This window comes from Ailuropoda melanoleuca, chromosome 15 (genome assembly GCF_002007445.2).
Source record: "Ailuropoda melanoleuca isolate Jingjing chromosome 15, ASM200744v2, whole genome shotgun sequence".
In the NCBI taxonomy this organism is placed as follows: domain Eukaryota; kingdom Metazoa; phylum Chordata; class Mammalia; order Carnivora; family Ursidae; genus Ailuropoda; species Ailuropoda melanoleuca.
The window spans coordinates 23542431-23564313 of NC_048232.1; the positions used below are offsets into that span (position 1 = coordinate 23542431).

At 42.8% G+C, this 21883-nt stretch overlaps 1 protein-coding gene across 2 annotated transcripts in view; it reads left to right on the forward strand.

Moving 5' to 3' along the window:
- GAD2 (glutamate decarboxylase 2) overlaps window positions 1-21883 on the forward strand; it is an 82422-nt gene that overhangs the window by 13881 nt on the left and 46658 nt on the right. For both annotated transcript variants that reach the window (XM_002928027.3, XM_034644224.1), the window contains 2 exons: window positions 1745-1860; window positions 12889-12968. In XM_002928027.3, the coding sequence (XP_002928073.1) occupies window positions 1745-1860; window positions 12889-12968 (196 nt within the window). The remainder of the gene's footprint in view (window positions 1-1744; window positions 1861-12888; window positions 12969-21883) is intronic.

Here is a 21883-nt window from a genome sequence, read left to right on the forward strand (position 1 = left end):
CCTCTGGAAGATGCATCTGTCCTCCTGCCTGGGTTGCACAAAGCAGTCTGCTCTAATGATCCAGGATCCTCTTCGTCTCTCTCAGGGCTACTAGATCTTTAGGCAGAGAATAACTGGAGTGGCAAAATGAGGAGCGGCAAGGTAGATCTGGAAGCTTCTTGAGTAACTGTGCTATGTGACGTGTTTTCTTAGTGTTCATCTTCCCTTTTTTCTCCTGGCCTCCATTCTCCCCAGCCTCTTTGACAAGAACAACCAGGGTGGTGCTTCTCCGCTGGGGGCTATGGTACCCCCCAGGGTACCCCCCATTCATTTGGCAATGAATGGAGAAGTTCTGGGGGGGCAGGCAGTACTAGTAGCGTCTGGTGGATAATAGCCAGGGGTGCTGCTAACACCCTACAATGCACAGGAGAGCCCCCACCACAAGGAGTTCTCCAGCCCCAAATATCATTCAGTGCCAAGATTAAAAAACCATACATTGGAGTGGAAGTTCTTTAAAAGCTGGCCCCTTGCCCGGCAACACCCTACACCCTCAGCCCTTTTAGAGAAGGTGTCTGCTCAGAGCAGGCCTGACCTGAATTCTGCTTGTCCCCTGTCTCTGGGGTTCAGAAGGAGTAGAAATTGCCCTTATTCGGACTGATGACAGAGCGTAGGATCTGGATACTTACTGCTCTGGGCCAGGCTGCCTGCTTGTGTCAGAGCCCAGGGTGCGTGAGGCAAAAGTAACGGCCCTCCGTGGGCCATTCAGTTTGGTACCAAGAGCCCCCTCTGCTCCTCTGTCACCCAAAGGGAAGGGAACTCAAAACACTCACATCATGGCAGAGCCCAGTGTGTCCCCGATGGGAAAGGAGGAGATAGTGGCTTTACTCTCCGCATGACGCCCCAGCTTCCATGCCAGTGTCTCCATTTGGATGCACGACAACCTGTCTTCTTCTTGTATCGCAAAAGTCCGGAACTTTCCAACAACCTTGGGGAAAAGCTCGCTTTTCTTTGCTTGTCAAATGAGACCTTACTTACAAGATACAAATATTATATGAAATCCTTGACAATCTTAAGATGACACAGGAAAAGCAATTCAACATAGACTTAAAATTCTCTTAGCTTTGTGTTTTCCTACCATTATGAAATAAAATTTTGTTCAGCTATTACAATTGTATTTCTATGATGTCTTTGATGGGGAAGAACTGTTTGCGGGAAATTCACAGATGAGTATAATGAAATGAGCTTAGATGTTTATCCTCATTCTGTAAGAATTGTGGGTTCACAGTCCACACCATTAACTACAACAGATTTGTCTTAGTGCGAGTACAAGGCATTGCCTGAGTGGAAATGAAAGGAAATGTGTTCTCCATCAGGATATAAGTAAGATTTCCACAGGCCTAATGAAGAATGCCCACGTTCGCATGGTGGGAAGGAAGGCAACAATTTCTCAGTTCTTAAGAACCTCTTCAAAGGACTCCCAGCAAGAGTAGAATCAATTGGCACTTCTATTTAGCTGCAGATTTGGGATGTGAAGGGGTAGCTCCTGTCCTATGGCTGGGCCCAGTGTTCCTTTTTCTAGACCCTCTTAGCCTGAGGATTCAGTCTGAGTTTGAGGATTCAGATCAAAGGATAACCAATAAATATGGCCTTCTCCTGTGCCCAAGGAGGACTCTAGGTCAATAGAAATAAGGACAGTTGCTTGCATGTGAAATGACGTTGATAATGACTAGAAAAGGTCACTGTGTGTTGCTGCTACTTTCTGTAGGTGGCGCTATATCTAACATGTATGCCATGCTGATCGCACGCTTTAAGATGTTCCCAGAAGTCAAGGAGAAAGGAATGGCTGCTGTTCCCAGGCTCATTGCCTTCACATCGGAGCATGTACGTGTTTCTGTTCTTTCCAAGTTTAAGGTTAGAGTCTGTAAAGCTCAAGTTGAAGGAGTCCTATTTGGAAATGCCTTATTCCCAGAGGGTAGATGCTTCTTGGGAGAGGGTGCGGGGAGAGCAGCTGAGTGGTACAATGGGGTGAAACCCTTTCTCTTTGAAATTTAGGAAAACCCTCAAAGAGAAAGCAGAATGTTTGACTTCTAGTTTCTACACGTCATTTTTCTGTAATAATGTTGTGTGTTAGGGGAAGGAGGCGAGGAGAGGCCAGAGTGACTATGAACTCATTTGGACACTTGCGTAACTCAAACCTCCGGAGTGTCCTACTGAGACAACCTTTCTGTATGAAAATTCTGATCAGATATTCTACCCTAATGGTGCCTTGAACCATTTAATGCTTATCTTTGGTGGACTTACCGGAGGTTTTATCACTGTAGAGAAATGGCCTAGTGGTCATATCTGTCATATCTGATCTTTGGGTCAGTTCTGTCTCAGCCAATCAGAGCCACCTGCATCCGGCTAGGCTGCTGACCAGGCAGGAAGCTGAGAGCTGGGTCTTCCTAGCTGAACGCCATGACACAGTACTTCATATTCGTTCCATGGCTTTCGAAGAGTTAATGCCATTCTCCTTACTACTAAGGACACATTGACAAAAGTAGCCCACCCTGTTCACGTAAATTAAGCTGGACAGCTCCCCTCTGCTGGGCCTCCAGCTTTCCTTCCTGTGCAGGGATAGGGCCACACACAGGCTCGAAGCCACATTGCAGCTGTTTGAGCAACATCTTGGTTCCAAATTCTCCCGCCACACAGGCCCTGCAGTAAACCAGAGGCTGTTCTTGACAGGATTGAGTAAGCATTACCTGCTGTGGAATTCCGAAGATTTTTCCTTCACAGCCTCTGCCTCAGAGTAGCCTAGGGTCTGGGAAATAGTTGCCTCAAAGAGGATCAAGAAACCTTCCGATGGTGGGGGAAATAGGAGATGGGGAGGGTAGAGGGGTCTATAAGGAAACGAGGGGCTCCTGTAAAGAGACATCAGTGGGGAGAAGCTAGGAGTTATAGTGGGAGTCAAGGCACTTCTCCTATGGAACTTTTCTTTTTCTGCTTTAAGTGATGTGTATGTGTGTGTGTGTGTGTGTGTGTGTGTGTGTGTGTGTGTTCATAAAAAGGAAACAAAGGGCAAGTACAAACTAGAAGCCAGTGAATACATTTCACAACCATAGCAGTAGCCATGGAATCAAAGAATCCGTGGTTTATGTTAACAAATCATCTTCAGCATCCTGTGTTTAGTCATGTTTTACCACTTTCTTTTGTTTTATTTTTTTGCCCTTCCTCAACTTACAGAGGTCAAATTTAGCAGAGAAGTTCCCAACCTGAATTACCCGCCTTTGCTTTCCTATTTGCTACTTTCCTATTGCTTTCTTATTGCTACTAAAAAAAAAATTACCGCAAACTTAATGGGTTAAGCCAACCTAAATTTATTACCTTATAGTTCTGGAGGTCAGAAATCTATAATGGGTCAGGCAAGGCTGTGTTCCTTCGGAGATGGTAGGAGAGAATCCATTTCCTTGCCTTTTCTAGCTTCTAGAGGCCACCTGCCTTCCTTGGTTCATGGCCCTTTCTTCCAACTTCAAAAACAGTTGCAGAATATCTGCAAATCTCTCTTTCTCTCTGACCTCTGCTTCTGTCACCACATCTCCTTCTCTGACTCTGACTCTCTTCCCTACCCCTTTCCCACAAGGTCCCTTGTGATGACATTGGGTTCACCCAGATAACCCAGGACAATCTCCCATCTCAAGATAACATATTCTTAGGTTTCAAGGATTAGGATGTGAACATCTTTGTGGGAAGGGCATTATTCAACCTAGTAAGCCTAGTACCATGAGATAATTTTCATTTCTCAGCTTCTCCAAGGATAGAAAACCATGGTATAATTTTTTCCAATTACTATTTCCTTATACTATTGTACCCCTAAATAGTTAAACATTACTCTATTTTCAATCTCAAAAACTCAGATGATCTTATATTGGGCATCTTCTTCTTTTGGCTTCCATGCTCTTTGCACAACCTTAAACATCGTTGGGTGACCAGAAAGCTGCCCTGTGCTCTCTGGTTTCTGCATGAATTTCTTGTCCCAAGTGTCCTGGAAATTGACTTAACCTTGCCCACAAAGCCCAGGTCATGTGGTTTGAGAATAATTTTTCTATACCTTCTTTTCTTGATATGACAAACTTAGGTCTAATTCTTGACTTCTAAGTGAAAGAAAGGTGATTCAACTATACAACAACCATTCAATTCTTCCTCCTCCTTTTTGTACCTCTATCCATGCACTTAATTATGAAAGAACATTTGAGTTATGAACCTTCCCTAAAATACCAATTGGTTCTAACTCTACACCTATTTTTTGACAGGTGAACTCTTTTTCTAATGTATAATACCTGAAATCTGATTAACTATTTGACTATTTCCAACACACTTCCAATATACATTAGCTAATTTGATTCTCACAACATTTTTGTAGGACAGGCAGAGCAGAGATTGTTATTAGCATTTTTTGAATGAAGAGGCTGCAGGATTAAATGGGTTTCCTGACTCCCTGGGCTAGTAAGGTCCCTCCCCCAACTACCAACTTAGAAACCGGATCAAAAGATTCAGTGACAACATTTTGTATGCCACAGCTCAGCGATTAATTTAACATTATATACCCTCCCAAGTAAAATTTCCACCAAGATCTTGTCTCTTAATGTGACTGTGATGCTGAGTTATTACTCACCCACTCGAAAAAAGAAAAAAACAAAACAACTTCCCTTATTATCTCAAAGGGCTGGGCTGGAGGGGACTTTTAGAGCTCATTTAAAGCTTTCCTACGTCTCATTGCACACTTGATCCAAACCGTTCTGGACAGATGAGCCCTTAAAGTAGCCCTGCCCATGAAGCTTCAGGTTAAGAGGAAACACAATCCCCAAATCTAGTTCCTTCTGGGCTCTAGACCGCAGAGCCATTCCATTCCATTCCATTCCATTCCATTCCATTCCATTCCATTCCATTCCATTCCATTCATCACTTAGTATAGTTCCTTCCAGCTTCAGGCCAGGCCATTTATTCCCTTAGTCTTTCAAGTTTTACAATCACTTCGTCTCCACCAGCCCCAGAAATAGATGTCCACAAGCTGAAAAAGGAAGATTACCAAGTCATGTAATGCCTTTTCTCCACGCCAATTTTCCTTCTTTGCATAGAGGTTTCTTTCTTGAGTTCCTTGACCTACAGGGAGAAATAATAGTGGAAGAAGTGCTTTATAGATCTGGTGGAGAGAGGGGAGGCCAAAGGCTATGGCAGAAAATGCTTCAAGTATTGTGTCTCTCAATGCTCTTTGAGAGTTTCCAGGGCCTGAGACTTTTGGGAATCAAATGAGAGCCTTATAAAACACTGACTTCAGCTCCTGAGATGTAGGAAACTTTACATAAATATTAGGTAACTTAAAAAAAACAAACCCTTATTTATAGACGAGGAACCCAAGTCCCAGAGGTAGGAGAAGGTTTGCCCAGGGTTTCTAGCCAGTCAGCGGCAAGTCAGATCTAGAACCTCAGTTTCCTGACAATTCCAACACTGCTCTTTCAACTACTGAGTTGGATGACCTCTGCACCACTCTAGCTGGCCACTCTAAATTCATCTGCGGCATCCTTTCTCAAATCCTATTTTTCCCCATGTTGGTTATTCCTGCGCTAATTTAATTTCCTGATCTACTGAGCCAGGTCAAGTTACTATTCTTTCTTCCAGTCTGCACACTGAGTTTAAAACTTGACTTGTGTAGAGCCATAGGGATGGAAATGATATTTAGAAATTCTCTTCCAGCAGCCAGCCAGAAACATCACACACTGAGGAAGGGAAGGGTCATCTTTTGTTTACTATATGACCCTCATTGTCTCTATAGCACCCCACAAAGCTGGCCATCTCTTCTGGCCACCAACTCAGACGAGAAGTTTCCCTTTGTTGATAAGAAGGGCAAGCTATTACATTTTTCTGTTTGTTCAAATCCAACTGTTTTCTTGAAATTTTGAATAGGACTAAATTAAACAAATGAAGAACATTAGAAGTAAATACATCACTGAGATGAAATAAGAGATAGCATTTAAGCTCCGAGTAAAGAGTTCCCATATGGAATCACAAAATCTCAGAATTGGAAAGGATCTTAAAGATTGTCTGGTTCCATACTCATTCTTTGTTGGAATCTCATCAATGTCACCAAATCTTCAGTGATAGGAGATCTGGGCAAAAATTAATCTGATGAGTTTAAGGTCCTTTCTTGAAAGTAGGTTTAGAAGGAAGTTAAGACTCTAGCTGAATAATTCACATCGCTATTCCTGAATCCTTTGAAAGCCCAAACAAGCTTCATTCCAAATTCCTCTTCTTTCCCTGTGTGCAACAAGCTCTTCCAGAAATAGTTTCAGTGAAACAGCGTATTTGCATCTAGGAAAAATATTCTTCATAATCAGAACAGGTAGTGGGATCTTTCAGGCAAATCAGCACAACTCACTCCACTCTTTACAGCCAGTTCTGCTGAGGCCCCTCATGGCCTCAGCCCACTTACACGGGGAGATGATTCTCATAATTGTTTAGAAAGATGGTTTTCACATCACAACACTGTATGAGAGCCTTCAATTCCAAAAACAGATGTCCTTTCTTAAAAAACAAAAACAAAAAACTAACAGTGGCCCAAGCAGCTTGGAAAGACAGCTCCCATGTAATGCTTTCCATTAGACAGAAGCTTAGCCTGACAGAACTTCAGTAAGTGAAATTGTGAGCTAAATGCAATTTACCTTTAGCCTCTGCATTCCTATCTTCTGTTCATTTCAGGGCCCTCATCATCCCTGTGTTATATTCTCCCTCTATTCAATCCCATCAAGACCTACTCTCAGGAAAGAGCCTGAGAGCCCTGTAAATGACAGGTAAAACCCCAGCGTTGCCTCTCTTGGGGGCATTTCTATTAAAATAGAAGACAAAGGAATGAGGCAGGAAGGCACAGTGCAGCCATGGGGCAGTGGGATGAGATCTTCATACCTTCTTCACACACTCAGTGCACTCTGTATCAGGCATTGCCTCAGGCACTGGGCAGACAACAGTGAACAGAATAGACCCAGTGCCTGCTCTCAAGAGGCTTTTATTGTACGGTGGGGAAAGGAAATCACAGGGGTCTGGAGGGGACAGTCACTCTTCTCAGGGAGACCACACTGAGTGATCACTATAACTGAATTCATGCTCAGTACTGATATTCACATTTGTCACCAGATGTCATCCTTGGATCTCATTTCATGTCAACTTAATCTTGGTACACACCGTACTTTAAGCACTTACTTAGGGCACAAGCTCATAAGGGGTGACTTAAAACTGTAGATCTGTGAGTAATAAGGTAGCAGCCTCCCAGAAATGCCTCGTATGCAGATCCGTGCCATGTCAGGATCACACAGAGGCTCTGAGAACAAGGTTTGGTGATCCCCTACCCTCCAAATCATTATAATTAGAAATCATTGAAGTGGTCTCACAGAGTACCAGCTTCTTTATAAATGAGATGCTTTAGAAAGCAGAATGTTCTTTTAAGGCCACTTGATGAATAAAAGCAAGGACAGGATTCCCAGTGTGCCTAAGACAGAAAAAGCTGTCATTTTCCTCAAATCTCAGGATGCATAGAAAGCAAACCAATGAATGTGTAGGAGAAGTGTGGAGAAGGAAGTCAAGGGGAAGACTGTTAGTCCTATAATCGCTGAGTGGGGAGAGGTGTCCAAAGCATGTAGAGGGGTCAAAGAAGTAGATTTCAGCTCATTTGTCACTTGGGTTTTATGACCTATTTGTTGGGGGTCCTGATGTGTAAGGGACCCCCCCCATTCACCTCTGTTCTGTATCTCCACACACACTTCATTCACTCCACTCACAAAGGGGCTGAAGTCCAAAGACAATCAATTGGCCTTAGGGCTAGAAGATAGAACTTTCAACAGAATGTCAGAAGAGTTAAGAGCTGAGATTTCCAACCACGTGTGTCCTTTTTCTTACTTCATTTGAAGTTATGATTTGCTTCTTCCCCAAAGCAGCTGATCTGGATAGAAGGACCGATGGCTGCTTCCTGCTTGGGAAGGACCCCATCTTGGGCCTTTTGGGGTGGGTGCTAAGAAGATCTCTGGACTTTGTTTTATAATGGGCTTTAGACTAGAGGTGTTAGGGTCTATTTAGTCCACCATTGTCTGGTTCCACTTACCAAAGCCACACCTCAGTATTGGGATTTGTGGCCAGAGATTTATGGCAATAAGTACTGGACATTTCTCTGGACTTGTTCTCCAAGCATATGGTCAAATTCAATCAAAATATGCTAATAATATGTATTTGCTAAACCAACTGCCAAGGTCCTTGCCCTCATGCAACCTATGTTCTAGCAGGGGACAGATAGTAAACAAATAAATATTTACTCTAATGTCACATGCGGACAAGAGAATGGGGCAGTAGTGGGCTGTTTGACAAGATGGTCATAAACGGTCTCTGTGGAGGTGATGTATAGCAGAGACCTACATCGAATGAGGCAGGGAGCCATGTAAATATCTGAGGGAAGGACTTTCCAAGAAATGGAATAGCAAGTACAAAGAGTGAGAGGCAAGAACAAGTTTAGTGAGCTGACAGAAGACCGGGGAGGCCAGTACCACCAGGTGGAGAGAGCAAAGACAGGGGAGGTAGCCGGGGACTGAGGGCTGTTTTAATAATCTTTGTGTCCCCGGCTTAGCAGAGGCTTTCCCTGAAGCCCTGTGGTCCACTAGGCAGTCGAATTTGAGTCTCAGTTAAATATCTGGATGCAACCAACAACGGCTTGAAATAGTTAATGCAGCTTTCCAAACTGCTTGTCTAAATTGCAGTAGAGGAAGAGAAACCAGCATATCCAGAGACTGAAGCGGGTTGTCTCAGAGCTTCCCACCACTCCCCTTATTCTCCCACCAACCTTAAAGACAGGAAAGATTTATTGTCCCCATTACAGAAGGAAAGAGTTGATGTGCACCCTAGTCATAGGGCTGGATGGAATGGTGGAGCTCATGCCCCTGCCTCCGCCTACGGGCTCTCATTCTCACGCATTCTTACTCCGGATAATCTCATCCTACTCAAGCCCAGAAAGCCTGGTTATTTTTTAATTACAATTATTGTATAACTATAAAACCCCATGGTTATTTGCACAGATTTCGAATGTCAGCTGAATCATGTCGCCTGTATCTAGATTACTTAAGATATTTTCAAAAAGATAGAGACATTAACCTTCCACTAACCTCGAATTTTTTGTTTGGTAAAATATAAAAATCAGATGGGTTTTCACATCTATTACCCAAATAGAAATACAATTCGGTTCTAAATAAGCACTAGATTCTATCAAGTCTATTATTTTCCCAAAATCAGGGTGGAGGAGATACGGGGGATATTCATTAACTCATTTCCCAAACATTTTTTTAAAAAGATCTTACTTACTTATTTGACAGAGAGAGAGGGAGAGAGAAAGCACAGGCAGGGGGAGCAGGAGAGGGAGAAGCAGGCTCTGCACTGAGCAGGAAGCCTGATGCGGGACTCGATCCCAGGATCCTGGGATCATAACCTGAGCAGAAAGCAGACGCTTAACCCACTGAGCCACCAGCAGCACCACCCCCACCCCAGCCATTCTATTGTTGAATGACTGGCCATTACAGGGGACTTGATGATTTGGGGACACATCTGGATCCCTGTACCTTTCAATTCTTGTTCATAGTTTTACCTTCTGAAGCCACCCTGAGCCATTGATCCCTTTTCTCGCACCTTGACACTACATGTCCCTGTTGCCCTCTGCCCATGAGCAGGGGTCCTCTGACCTCTCTCCAGATGCCTGGTTTCTGGGCTCCTCAGCTTCCAGCCTGCTGCTCTGCTGTTCACCAGCAAGTGGTTCCATTAAACATGGTGCCAAGGATTAGAAACAATTCCCCACGTGCTGTCTCACCAGCACGGAGACGTGCTCTTGAAGCTGTTTTCACTGTTTCTTCCTCATTAGGTCCGGTCTTTTTTTTTTTTTTTTTTTTTTGCTCTCAGTCTCCTTGCTCGCCATGGTCCCTTGCTCTTCGTGGAGAACATCTAGTGATTTCCCTGCCCCCTTTCCCAAAAATGCAAACAGGCTCAGTGTTCGGTCCCTCATCTTCTTTTTCATGCCTCATATGCCCTTTGCTACCCATCTTGAACCTTTCTCTTTGGGCCTATGGTTTTCTTTAAGTGTGTGGTGTTTGCTACCGTAATCAATTATCCTAGGTAATTACTCCTCATTTGAGCATCCCGATTCTTTCTCATTAAAGCCCAGACAAGACTACTTCCTCTCATGGACCAGGTGCACCAGATCTCTTACTTCGCCCCAATTTGCCATTGGGCAGTTTAGTACTGTCAAAGGTTGAGAAAAACAGAAACAGAAACAGAAGTAAAACCAAGGAATCCCCGAAGTAGTAATTAGTGAAGGTTTATCGTGCACACACCAAAAAAAGACAGTTTGCAGACCGGGAGCCCTCAAACCAAAACATGGCAGGAGACTCAGAGGCTATTGTTAATAAAGCAGCTCAGAGAGCCCGGAGGCAGGGACTGTTTATCCTTCACAGTGATTGGTAACAATATTAGAATTTTCTTCAATGAAAGCAAATTGGTTAGTGGTTACCTCCTATCAATTTGGGGGAAGAATTTAAGTTTCAGTTAGGATTTTCAGAGGCATAAGCGAGATGTGACCCAGGTCGTTAGCCTCATTTGTCATGCAAAATAAGCTAAATTAAGCTTTGCTTGTATGACTAAACTGGTTTTTGTCTGGCTCAGGAAATTTTCAAGTCTGGTCTCCGTGTGTGTTTGATTTAAACAGTGCTTTCGAGCTCATTCACTGAGGGGTCTAATTTGAGTAGCTTGTGCTTGCTCAGTGGACAGCTGGCTCCTCTGTTCTGTGCCCTCCCAGCAGTAACAGACTGCTGTCCCCCCCCTCCCCAGCTCCTTTTTCAGGGGCCGCCCAGGGATCTGCTAACCGCGCAAGATGACAACACTTTTTTCTTTGGTAGGGGGCGTCAAGCATCTTTACAAACCCAGTTAAGCTTTCTCTCCTACCTTCCAGGTATCTTGGTAACGATTGTCCACTTTGTCTTTCTGAGGTTATAAAATGAGGCTAACGTCCCCTTCTCATGACGTCTCAGCTACATGAGGCCTTTTAAACTCCTCTAGTCGGTGCCTCGTGTATTGGTTCACATTATTTGCTGCTGTTATAAATGGGATTTCTTCTTGCTTATCAGACACACTCCCTAAAAATACATATGTTAACAGTCCACCTGTGCTGCAGATTCTAGAATCCAGTTGAGTCAAAAGTGGGCATTCAGAGAGAGTACACTCTGGAACGCTAACTTAAAATTCCAGTCAGCAATCCTTTGGAGATGTAAATTGAGGAAGCAGCCCTCCTTTTGGACCGCTTAATGATCTGTAGCTAATAGTAAGAGGCCGCTGGGCACATGCCATACAGCTGGGCTTACGTTAGCCTCTCTCAGCTCTCCAAATTGCCCCGTGATTACAGCCATTGAGATTCAGAATACTACCCGGGATCAATAACCAAAAGTAGAAAGATCCGGCAGTGGCTTGCCAGGGTGGCCTTTCTCTGCTCACCGTCCCGCCCTAGCCTGCGACTGACCCCTTCTCCCTGGTCCCGCCTCAGGCTGAGCCGTAGCCTGCATGAGATCTAGCTCCCCAACAAGTCTGGATTGAAGAGTGTTGAATCGAAGGCCAACTTCTTCTCTTACTTGAGTGCACACGAGTTCACTAAACTTGACGGAGACTGAGTGGCATCTCTTGGTAGGAAAATAGAAGCCTGGAAGCTGTTCAGTACATAGCTCCTGGAGGTAGTTGGCTTGTTTTTATGCCTTATATGTAAAAATTGGCTTGGATTCCTGTGCGTTGGCATAGCGGGTCCATTTACAACTCCTGGGGTCTTATTATCTCCACTCAGAAACTCAAGTGAATTCAACAACCATCACCACAAAACAACACATTCAAAAATGGGCAAAGGACTTGTAGAGACATTTCTTTAAAGGTGACGTAGGAAGGGCTGATAAGCACATAAAAAGATACTCAACGTCATTAATCGTTAGGGAAATACAAATCAAAATCATAATGAGGTATCACCCCACCCCCATTTGAATGATTAGTATCAAAAAACAGAAAATAACAATAATTGGCAAGGTTGTGGAGAAATTGGAACCACCGTGCACTGCTGGTGGGGACGTAAAAGGTGCAGCTGCTGTGGGAGACAGGGTGGCAATTAATCAAAAATAGAATGACCATATGACCCAGCAATTCCATTTCTGGGGATACACCCAAAAGAATTGAAAGCAGGGCTCGAAGGGATATTTGTACACCCACGTTCATAGCACCATTATCCCTTAAGGCCAAGAGGTGGAAGCAACACCAGTCTCCATTGAGGGATGAATGGAAATGTAGGGTATACCATCAATGAACAGCATTCAGCTTTAAAAAGGAAGGGAATTCTGACACAGGCTACAGCACGGATGAACCCCAGGGACACTATGCTGAGTGAAATAAGCCAGTCACAAAACAACAAATACTGGATGGTTCCACTTACACGAGGCGCCTAATGTAGTCAAATTCATAGAGACAGAAAGTAGAATGGTGGTTGCCAGGGGTTGAGGGAAGGAGGAAAGGAGAGTTATCCATCAATGGGTACAGAGTTTCCCTTTTGCAAGACGAAAAGCGTTCCAGAACTGGTCGGTGGTGAGGGTTGCACAGCTATGTGAATGTACTTAAGGTTCAGGTGGTAAATCCCATGTTACATGGATTTTACCACAGTTTAAAAAAAAAAAAAAAAGAAAAAAAGCTCAGGTGAAGGATGCCATCTTCTCTCCGCAATCCAGGCTTTTGAGGGAGATGAGAAATAAGAAGAGGAAAAAAACCCAGATGTGGGAGTGGATCTTGAATTTATGTGCAACTAATTACAAATGTGCTTTTCTCTTACAGAGTCATTTTTCTCTCAAGAAAGGAGCTGCAGCTTTGGGGATTGGAACAGACAGCGTGATTCTGATTAAATGCGATGAGAGGTGAGTGCACCTGCAGCCCTCTCTGGTTAGCAGTTTGCAACTTCCACACGTTTATCGTTCAGTCCAAATGCAGGCATTGACTGCGCGGTGGGGCACAAAGCCGCCTCCATGCCAGCTTGCTGTTGGCTGTTTCTTTCTCACATGGGCTCTTGCTTGGAGTCCTGGGACGTTGTTCCTCAATGCCACAGAGCCTTCCATGGCCCTTGACTGAGTTGGAACCTTTGTTAAATCAATCAAAATATTCTGCACCAAGAAGGTGCAGAAGGACATTCATCACCTGCACACTTAAGCAACAGCCAGCAGTTTGAGCATTGATTTATGGAGGTGTCATCATTCTAGGCTCTGTGGATTGTGTGAGCTTGATGGACTGATTACAGAAGGGGGGACAGTTTAGTGAGCAGGAAGTAAATAATGCCCCCAGCAACTCGTCCATGTTGTGCTGGAACCAAAGAGCTCTCTTAGGGAAAATCCCTGCCTTGATAGGCACCCAAACCTCATAGGTACTCTGGGAACAGGTGTAGGATTAAAAAGCATTTCCAGCATATCCGTGTACTTCTCACTAGCCTATAAGTCTGGAACCAATAAAAAATTAAATTTAGTCTCTAAAGAATTGAGTAAGAAATTTCACTAAATTAAAAGGAAGCTACTCGATTAACCATTTGTTTTTTCATATGTATTTATTAGACAGATCTTATGTTTGTCCACCATATCATGAGGCTCCAGAAAAGCATAAAGTATCATCCCAGCTCCCTGACAGTCTATGATCTAAGGGAGATGGGGTAGCGCCAGAAAGAGACAGTTATAGGGTTGAATTGTGTGGCACAGAGTACTTGTCCTGTATATTGGTAAGGCTTGGAAAGTTCCACGCAGCAAGCAAGACTTGTGCTTTCAAAGGATTTTCAAAGTGAGGGATGAACTAAATAGAAAGAGGGGAAGTTGGGGGAGCCATTACAGAGGACTGAACACCACAAGCAAAGCCCCAGAAGTAGGAGAGAACGTGTGGGGCTCCAGCAAGGAAAGGGGCCTGACCAGAGGTGTTGAGGAGGAACAGCCATGGCAAACCCGGTGGGCCACGTGGGATTTTGAAAGCTGAACAAAATAGACTGAGGAATGACGCATCTCTCTCTGGGAGGGAAAATTACAAGGGATTGCCACTTTCTTGTCCACACCTTTACATCTTGCCTGATCTGATTTGATTGTTTGCAATGAACACATGTTACTTTTACAATTAGAAAGAAAAAAGGATGTTTTATTTTTCCTTGTCGGAGGGGAGGGATGCTAAAGTTAGCATTTGAGCTTGATGGATCAGTAATCAAGGTCACCTGAAAGCATTTTTTATCCAAGAAGGGCATGATGGAAATCATCCTTCAGGAAGCAAGGTGAGGAGAGACCCAGGTCAGTGAGGCTGGGCGTGGGGCTCTAGCAAAAAGACGGGTGGGAAATTAGAAGGACTGGAGCAAGGCAGGCACATTTTGAAGAAGGAACTGCTTATATTTTTAAGACTACCGGTACTCTCAGATACGTAAGAACTGAGATTCAAGAAGAAAACTGGCAGAGCCGCAAAAATTGCTAACAGGGAATAAAGGTTTAGATGACTTTAACATTGTTCTTAATCTGTAGCCAACTCTTATAAGGAGCCTAGAATTCGGGGAAGGGTGGTCTAGATGGGCCCTGTTACCCGACCTACTCAGTCTTCTGATCTAGCCTGGTTAGCAGGTGTTCTTGACCTTGAACCCCAGTGGGCTGAGGGATAACCTGGGAGAACAGAGGGTACTCTTCACTCCACCCCTCGAGCCATCAATATTGCTGCTTCTACTCCTGTGAGAATCAGACTGTAAGGAAGCAAGTGGCCTTGGGATGAGCCCACCAAACCAGCCAGCCAGGCGTTCCTGGGAGCCAAAGGCTGGCCTGAGGACTACTGACAGTCTGAGGGCAGGATCATGCTCCAAAGAGAAGCACAGGCCTGGAAGAAGGAAAGGCAGGGAGGAAGAGCAAAAAAGTTGCAGGAACAGGGAGCACAGATCAGACTGCCAGGAACAGATGTCAAAAGATGTCTGTCATTCACCAACAGCAGAGAAAGGAGCAGAAAGCAGAAGATGCTGGGAAACCAGTGGGGTCTAGAATCAGTGACTAGCCACGTGACCTCAAATTTTTAGGTCAAAGAATTTTATGTCAACAATTTTAAAAGCCATTAGAAACACTGAAACACAATGTTAAAAATTACTGTTTTTTCAGAAAATACCTCACTTTCCCTTGCAACCCCTCTCCCCCACATACACCCATTGGGAGGGTACAGAGGGGAGGGACTACCAGGCAGCTAGGGCAATGGGGGCTTTTTCTCCTTCTGCTCAGGAGCCTTGTGGGATGGGAAGGGAGGAGAGAACAATACAGGAGGCAGAAGACAAAAAGAAAAATGGATAAGAAATAAAAGATGGGAGAAATAAAGCCCAGGAGGAAAAAAAAATTGGAATTGTGAAGTGAAGCAAGGAGGAAGGAACACGGGGGTCAGGGGCACGGACCACCCCCCCACCCCATGAGTCAAAAATTCACATATAACCTTTGACTCCTCCAAAACTAAACTACTAAAAGCCTACTGTTGACCAGAAGCCTTACTGAAAACATAACCAGTCAATTAACACATATTTTGTATGTTATATATATTACATACCATATTTTTACAATAAAGTAAGCTAGAGAAAAGAAAATGTTATTAACAAAATCATAAGGAAAATACATTTATAGTACTGTATTGTATTTATCAAAACATATCCATGTGTTAGGGTTACCCGGCTGGCTTTGTCAGTGGAGCATGTAACTCTTGATCTCGACGTTGTGAGTTCGAACCCCACAATGGGTGTAGAGGTTACTCAAAAATTTAAAAATCTTTGAAAAAAATAATCTCTGCATGTAAATGGACCTGCACAGTTCAGACCTGGGAGCAAGGAGCACATGAGAGCTTTAAAGAAGAATAAGTGATCGCTTTTACTATCTGAAAAGCAATACATGCTTACTTTAAAAAATACAGAATAACAGGGAAAAATTGTCATTCCACCACCCAAAGATCATCACTAACACCATATTTGTGTCTAAATCTCGAATCTCTTTTTTTGAAGTATTTATTTATTTTTTTAAATTATTTTTTAAATTATATTATGTTAGTCACCATACAGTACATCCCCGGATCGAATCTCTTTTTTTCTAAGCATAGAAGTTTGGGGTTTTTTTTCTTTACTTGTTTTAATTTACATATTTGCGATCATGTTTCTTTTTCCAACTAGACATGATAAGTATTTTCCCACATTATTGCAAACACACTTAACTACATAACATATGAGAAAGCATGATAGTACTTTGTTTTTGTTTTTTTTTAAAGATTTTATTTATTTCATTTGAAAGAGGGAGAGTGAGTGAGAGAGAGCATGAGCAGGGGGAGGGGGAGAAGCAGACTCCCTACTGAGCAAAGAGCCTGATGTGGGGCTTGATCCCAGGACCCTGGGGTCATGACCTGAGCCGAAGGCAGTCACTTAACCAACTGAGCCATTCAGGGGCCCCCACATGATAGCACTTTAAAAGACAGTTTCCAGAGCTGGATTGTTCGACCCCCTCTTCCTGCTGTCTCAGCTCCAGCACTAGCTTCGGCAAATCCCTCTCTGTGCCTCAATTTTCTTATCTGAAAAGAGGAAAATGTAAGGGCCCTGCTTCATAGGGATGTTATGAAAATTAAATATGTTAACAAACGTAAAATACTAAGAATGATATGTAGTGGTAGAAAGCAAACACAGAATATTACTCCTCTCCTGTTCATTTCCCTGTTTCTGGTGTTGCCATTATAAATAATCCTTCTATCCTTCATTGAACATTCTTACATCACCAGGCTTCACCATTTGGGATTTTTCCATAGTATAATTGCTAAGTTAAATTATATGAATATTCTTAAAGTGATACATCAGGCCATATTGCCTTTCGAAAAGCTTCACCAGTTTATTCTCCTAGCAGTATTGTATGAGAACACGTTGGGGGGAAAATTAAAGCTGTGTTGGTGGCTACATGTAGTCTTTAATTCTATATTGATAATTCACTTCATCTCTATAGAATGGGTTTAAGACTGAGAGCCTGGCCTAATGCATCAAGTGAAATTGAAGTGTTTGGGGTCAGGGGCCAAGGAGCAGGCTTTGGACAGTCATCTGTAGCCACCATTCCAATCAGAATCAGTTAAAACATGCTTGGCAGACATTTTGTTTTTATTAATCACGTCCTTGTGAAAGTCAAATATGTGGGTCAGAAAATCACTTGAGGCTGACAAAGTGCATACCTGCCTTCTCGTTTCTCCTAATGTGCTTTGCAAAGTTCATCCAGGTTTTACAAAACATGAACCTGGACCTGCTCTCGAAGACATTCATTTCTTAGTAACTCTTTCTGACTCTGCCCATTAGTCTGTCAGTGGCTGGGGTGATAGGTTTTATCTTGTTCTAAAGACAGTTGACTTAGTAGGAAGCTCACAGTGAAGGGAAATGTCCTAGTAAAGAACAGTCTGTGCCTTTCCAACAACAAGCCCAATGCCACATGTGGAAGAAAAGACTGCAAGATACTGTCTCTTAATTAGTAATCACAGGGGCTCTGTTTGGTAACCCATTCAAAGTGAAACATGATTCTCAGTTAAAACAGGGAAAGAGAAATGTATAATAAATCTTCATGTGTTTGGAAAAGGTTCTTTCAAAGTTGAAAATCAAAAAGCATATTAACTTCATTATTACTCTAATAAATAAAAGAAGGCAATAGAAAACCTCATTTCACCACAGCTTACATTTGAATATGAAGTATCATAACTAAAAAGAGTGCTCTATTTTTGTAAAAATTAATTATTAAGTTCAAAAGAGGATAATGTGTTAAATGAATCTTCGATTTCATAAGTTCTGGTATAAGAGTTCTTTTTCCTTAGAAGCAAAAAGTGGAATCTTCACAGTAGTGGGATTAATGAATTTTTATTGAAGTGCCATTGGGTCTAATATTTGCAAATTTTGAAATAGTGGAATCCGAGTTGATGCTGTGTTGATGATGTCTAAGGATAAAAAGTATGAGTTAATATCTAGAGAAAAATATATATTCGTGAAAGAAACTGAGTGGTATTTCAGAAGTGGATTGGGCCACTAAGTAAAAAGATGTTTCCCAAAGATTCAGACAGGGGAGGGGAGAAAACTTCTAGGAATGATGCAAGCGGGAGCCTTCTGAGCGACTTCTTTTGGCTGTGGGCAGTAGCCTTGGTTGGGACCACAATGGTGAACGAGGTGGAGATAGTCACAAATGCTATAAAACTTAGTCCAGTGTGCAAAGGCAGACTTTGCAACCAGTGATAACACTGGAGAAAGGTATGTGCTGTGAGAGGGGGGCACAGGTTCAGCTGAGACACATCTAATTCTACATCCAGAGGGAAGACGATCGGAATTAGTTAGATGAAAAGAATGTTCCAGGCAGAGGCCATATCACATTCTAAGTCATGGATGTGAGGGACATTGGCTTGCCCAAAGAACTGAAAAAAAGTTCTGGGGGGAAGTGGTCAGAATGACCTTATCATGAAGGACATTATGAGCCATGCTAAGCTGTTTGGACCGTAGGTTTGAAGACATGAGATGCCTCTGAAAGGTTTTAAGCAGCAAAGCGACATCATATTTTGGTATTAGAATGATCATCTTAAATGCAGAGTGAAGTATAGGTTAGAGGCTGGAAGTTGGTGGTTGTGGTGTAATATGAGTAGATGCTGAATGGTGGGCTGGCCTGATGTAGATGAATGCCGAAATTAATAGGAATTATTGACTGATTGGTATGCAGGTTGAGAGAAGAGTCAAGGATGAGTGCCAGGCTTGCTATTTGCTGAGAAAAGGTACCCTGACCAAAATGAAAAGTTCAGATTTGAAGATGTTGCATTTGAAGAGCTTATGAGACATCCAAGTGAGGGTGTCAGGTAGATATGTGGAAATATGAGCCCGAAGCTCTGAAGTTACATTCTGGAAGCCACGTAAAGTGGGCCAAGGGAAGAGCTCTAAGCAGCAACCACATTTCGGGGACAAGCAGAGTTAGAAGAGCCTACAGTGGAGACTGAGAAGGAGCAGCCAGAGTCGTTGGAGAAGGATCAGGAGCTGGGCATGAGGGCTGTGAGAATCTTTCTAGAAGAAGTCGTTAACGGCATCGAATGCTATGGATAGATGAGATGAGGGTCAACAAGGGCCCACCAGCTTTACTTATGAGGAGGTGGCTGGTGAGTTGGTAAGATTGGCTTCAACAGAGGGGTGAAGGCAGTTTGCAGCGTGTGAGTGGGGGCAGGAGCCAAGGGAAGGGAGAGCAGAGAGAGACAGCATCTGAGGCGGGGAGGATGAAAAGCTGGTTTTGGTTTCCTTGTTTTAGGGAGGGTGCTTAAGGCGTATTTTACTGTGAGATGGAGAACCTGCTAGACAGGAAATGTGAATCATATGAAAAGAAGAAGGGATAAAATAGATAGCAGAAGTGTAATTTCTCTCAGGAGTTCCTTATTCCTTTGGCTAAAATTGTATAGGATCTTTCTCTGAAGAGCTCACAACAACTCTGCAGCTATCTTACGTTATACAACTGGAAGGAAAAAAAGGGGGAGAACAGGAGTGGCTCCGAAGGGCAGAGGAGAGGTTAAGGACCTGTGAGCAGGGGAGGGGAAGCCCTGGGCTTACACCACGCTGAGAGCTGTGAATGGATTTCAATTCAGAAACCCTCAGGTTTGGAAAGGTTCTTAGACATTAACACATCCAACCTTTTTGTGTGTGTGTATTTTTGTGAATTTTATACACACACACACACGCCATTTTCCTTATCCATTCATCAGTTGATGGACACTTGGGCTGCTTCCGTATCTTGGCTATTGTAAATAATGCTATGATAAACATAAGGGTGCATTTATCTTCTCAAATTAGTGTTTTCATTTTCTTTTTTTAAAGATTTTATTTGTTTATTCGACAGAGATAGAGACAGCCAGCGAGAGAGGGAACACAAGCAGGGGGAGTGGGAGAGGAACAAGCAGGCTCACAGCGGAGGAGCCCGATGTGGGGCTCGATCCCATAACGCCGGGATCACGCCCTGAGCCAAAGGCAGACGCTCAGCCGCTGTGCCACCCAGGCGCCCCTAGTGTTTTCATTTTCTTTGGGTAAATACCTAGTAGTGGAATTATTGGATCATATGGTATTTCTCTTTTTAATTTTTTGAGGAAACGCCATACTGTTTTTCACAGTGGTTGCCCCCGTTTGCATTCCCAACAACAGTGAATGAAGTCTCCTTTTTCTCCATATCCTCACCAACACTTGTTCTTCCTTGTTATTTTGATTTTAGCCATTCTGATTGGTGTAAGGTGATCCCTCATTGTGGTTTTGACTTGCATCTCCCTGATGCCGAGTGATGTTGAGCATCTTTTCACGAGTCTGTTGGCCATCTGGATGTCTTCTTTGAAAAAATGTCTATTCAGATCCGCTGCCCATTTTTAATTGGATTATTGGATTTTTGTTTTGGTATTGAATTGTATCTTTATATATTTTGGGTATCAACCCCTTATTGGATATGTCATTTGCAAATATCTTCTCCCATTCAGTAGGTTGTCTTTTTGTTTTGTTGATGGTTCCCTTTGCTGTGCAAAAGCTTTTTTATTTTGGTGTAGTCCCAATAGTTTATTTTGCTTTTGTTTCCTTTGCCTTAGGAGACATATCTAGAAAAATGGTGCTATGACCAATGTGAGAGAAATTACTGCCTGTGTTCTCTTCTAAGGTGTTTATGGCTTCAGGGTCTCACATTTAGGTCTTTAATCCATTTTTAGTTTTGGTACACATGCTTTAGAATTCTCTTTCTCTCCGTGTACATAATTCAATATTATATCTTGAATGTAATGAATATTATAATATTACAAATGCGAATTATATGTGTATTATAGATACAGTTTTTTTTCCCTGAACCAATTAAGAATTCTTTGCAGACATCATACCCTTTGCCCCTTAAGACTTCAATGTGCATTTCCTAAGAACAAGGATATTCACTTATATAATCACAGTACAATGATCAAAATCAGATCTGACATTGACACAAGACTATTACTGAAGCGATATAACTATTCAAATTTCATCAATTGTCCCAATAATATTCTTTAGAGCTATTTTTTTCTCAGTCCAGGATCACACATTACACTCAGTTTCACGTGTCTTTAGTTTCCTTTCATCTGGAACATTTCCTCGTCCTTCCTTTGTCTTTCATGACATAGATATTTTTGAAGAATGTATTTATTTTGTAGAAGATTTCTTAATTTGCATTTGCCTCATATTTCCTCATGGTTAGACTCCGGCAATGCATTTTAGGCGGGAATTCCAGGGAGGTGATCCTTGTCTTTCTCAGTCTTACCTCCTCAGGAGGCTTGTCATATTATTAGTAATGTCAACTTTGACCACTTGCGTAGGGTAGTGACCGCCAGATTTCTCCCCTGTAAAACGACTATTCCCTACTTTGAGGTTTATCTTACAGGCGATGCTTTGAGACTCTATAAACATTCTGTTCCTCCTGAAATATTCACTCACTAGTTTAACTTCCATTGAAGATTCCGGCCTGAATTAGGATGATGATGGTTGCAAAACATGATGCCCTAACTCTGTCATTTCTTCTCTATTTATTCATTCCTGTCACTCTACTACTGTAAGGAAGACCTCTCCCCGCTCCGTGTGTGCGTGATGTATTTACCATCAGTATGGAATCACAGGTCCTTTTAGGAATTAATACTCTCTGGCACCCTCTCCCACTCTCTCCCCATTTTTCCATCTCTTATTCCTCCCTTCGGGTTTCCTTTAAATTATCTAAATTGCTGTAAAACCTGAGAGAAAACAAATCTGAGCAAGATACATGATACCTGGTTGACAGAGGAC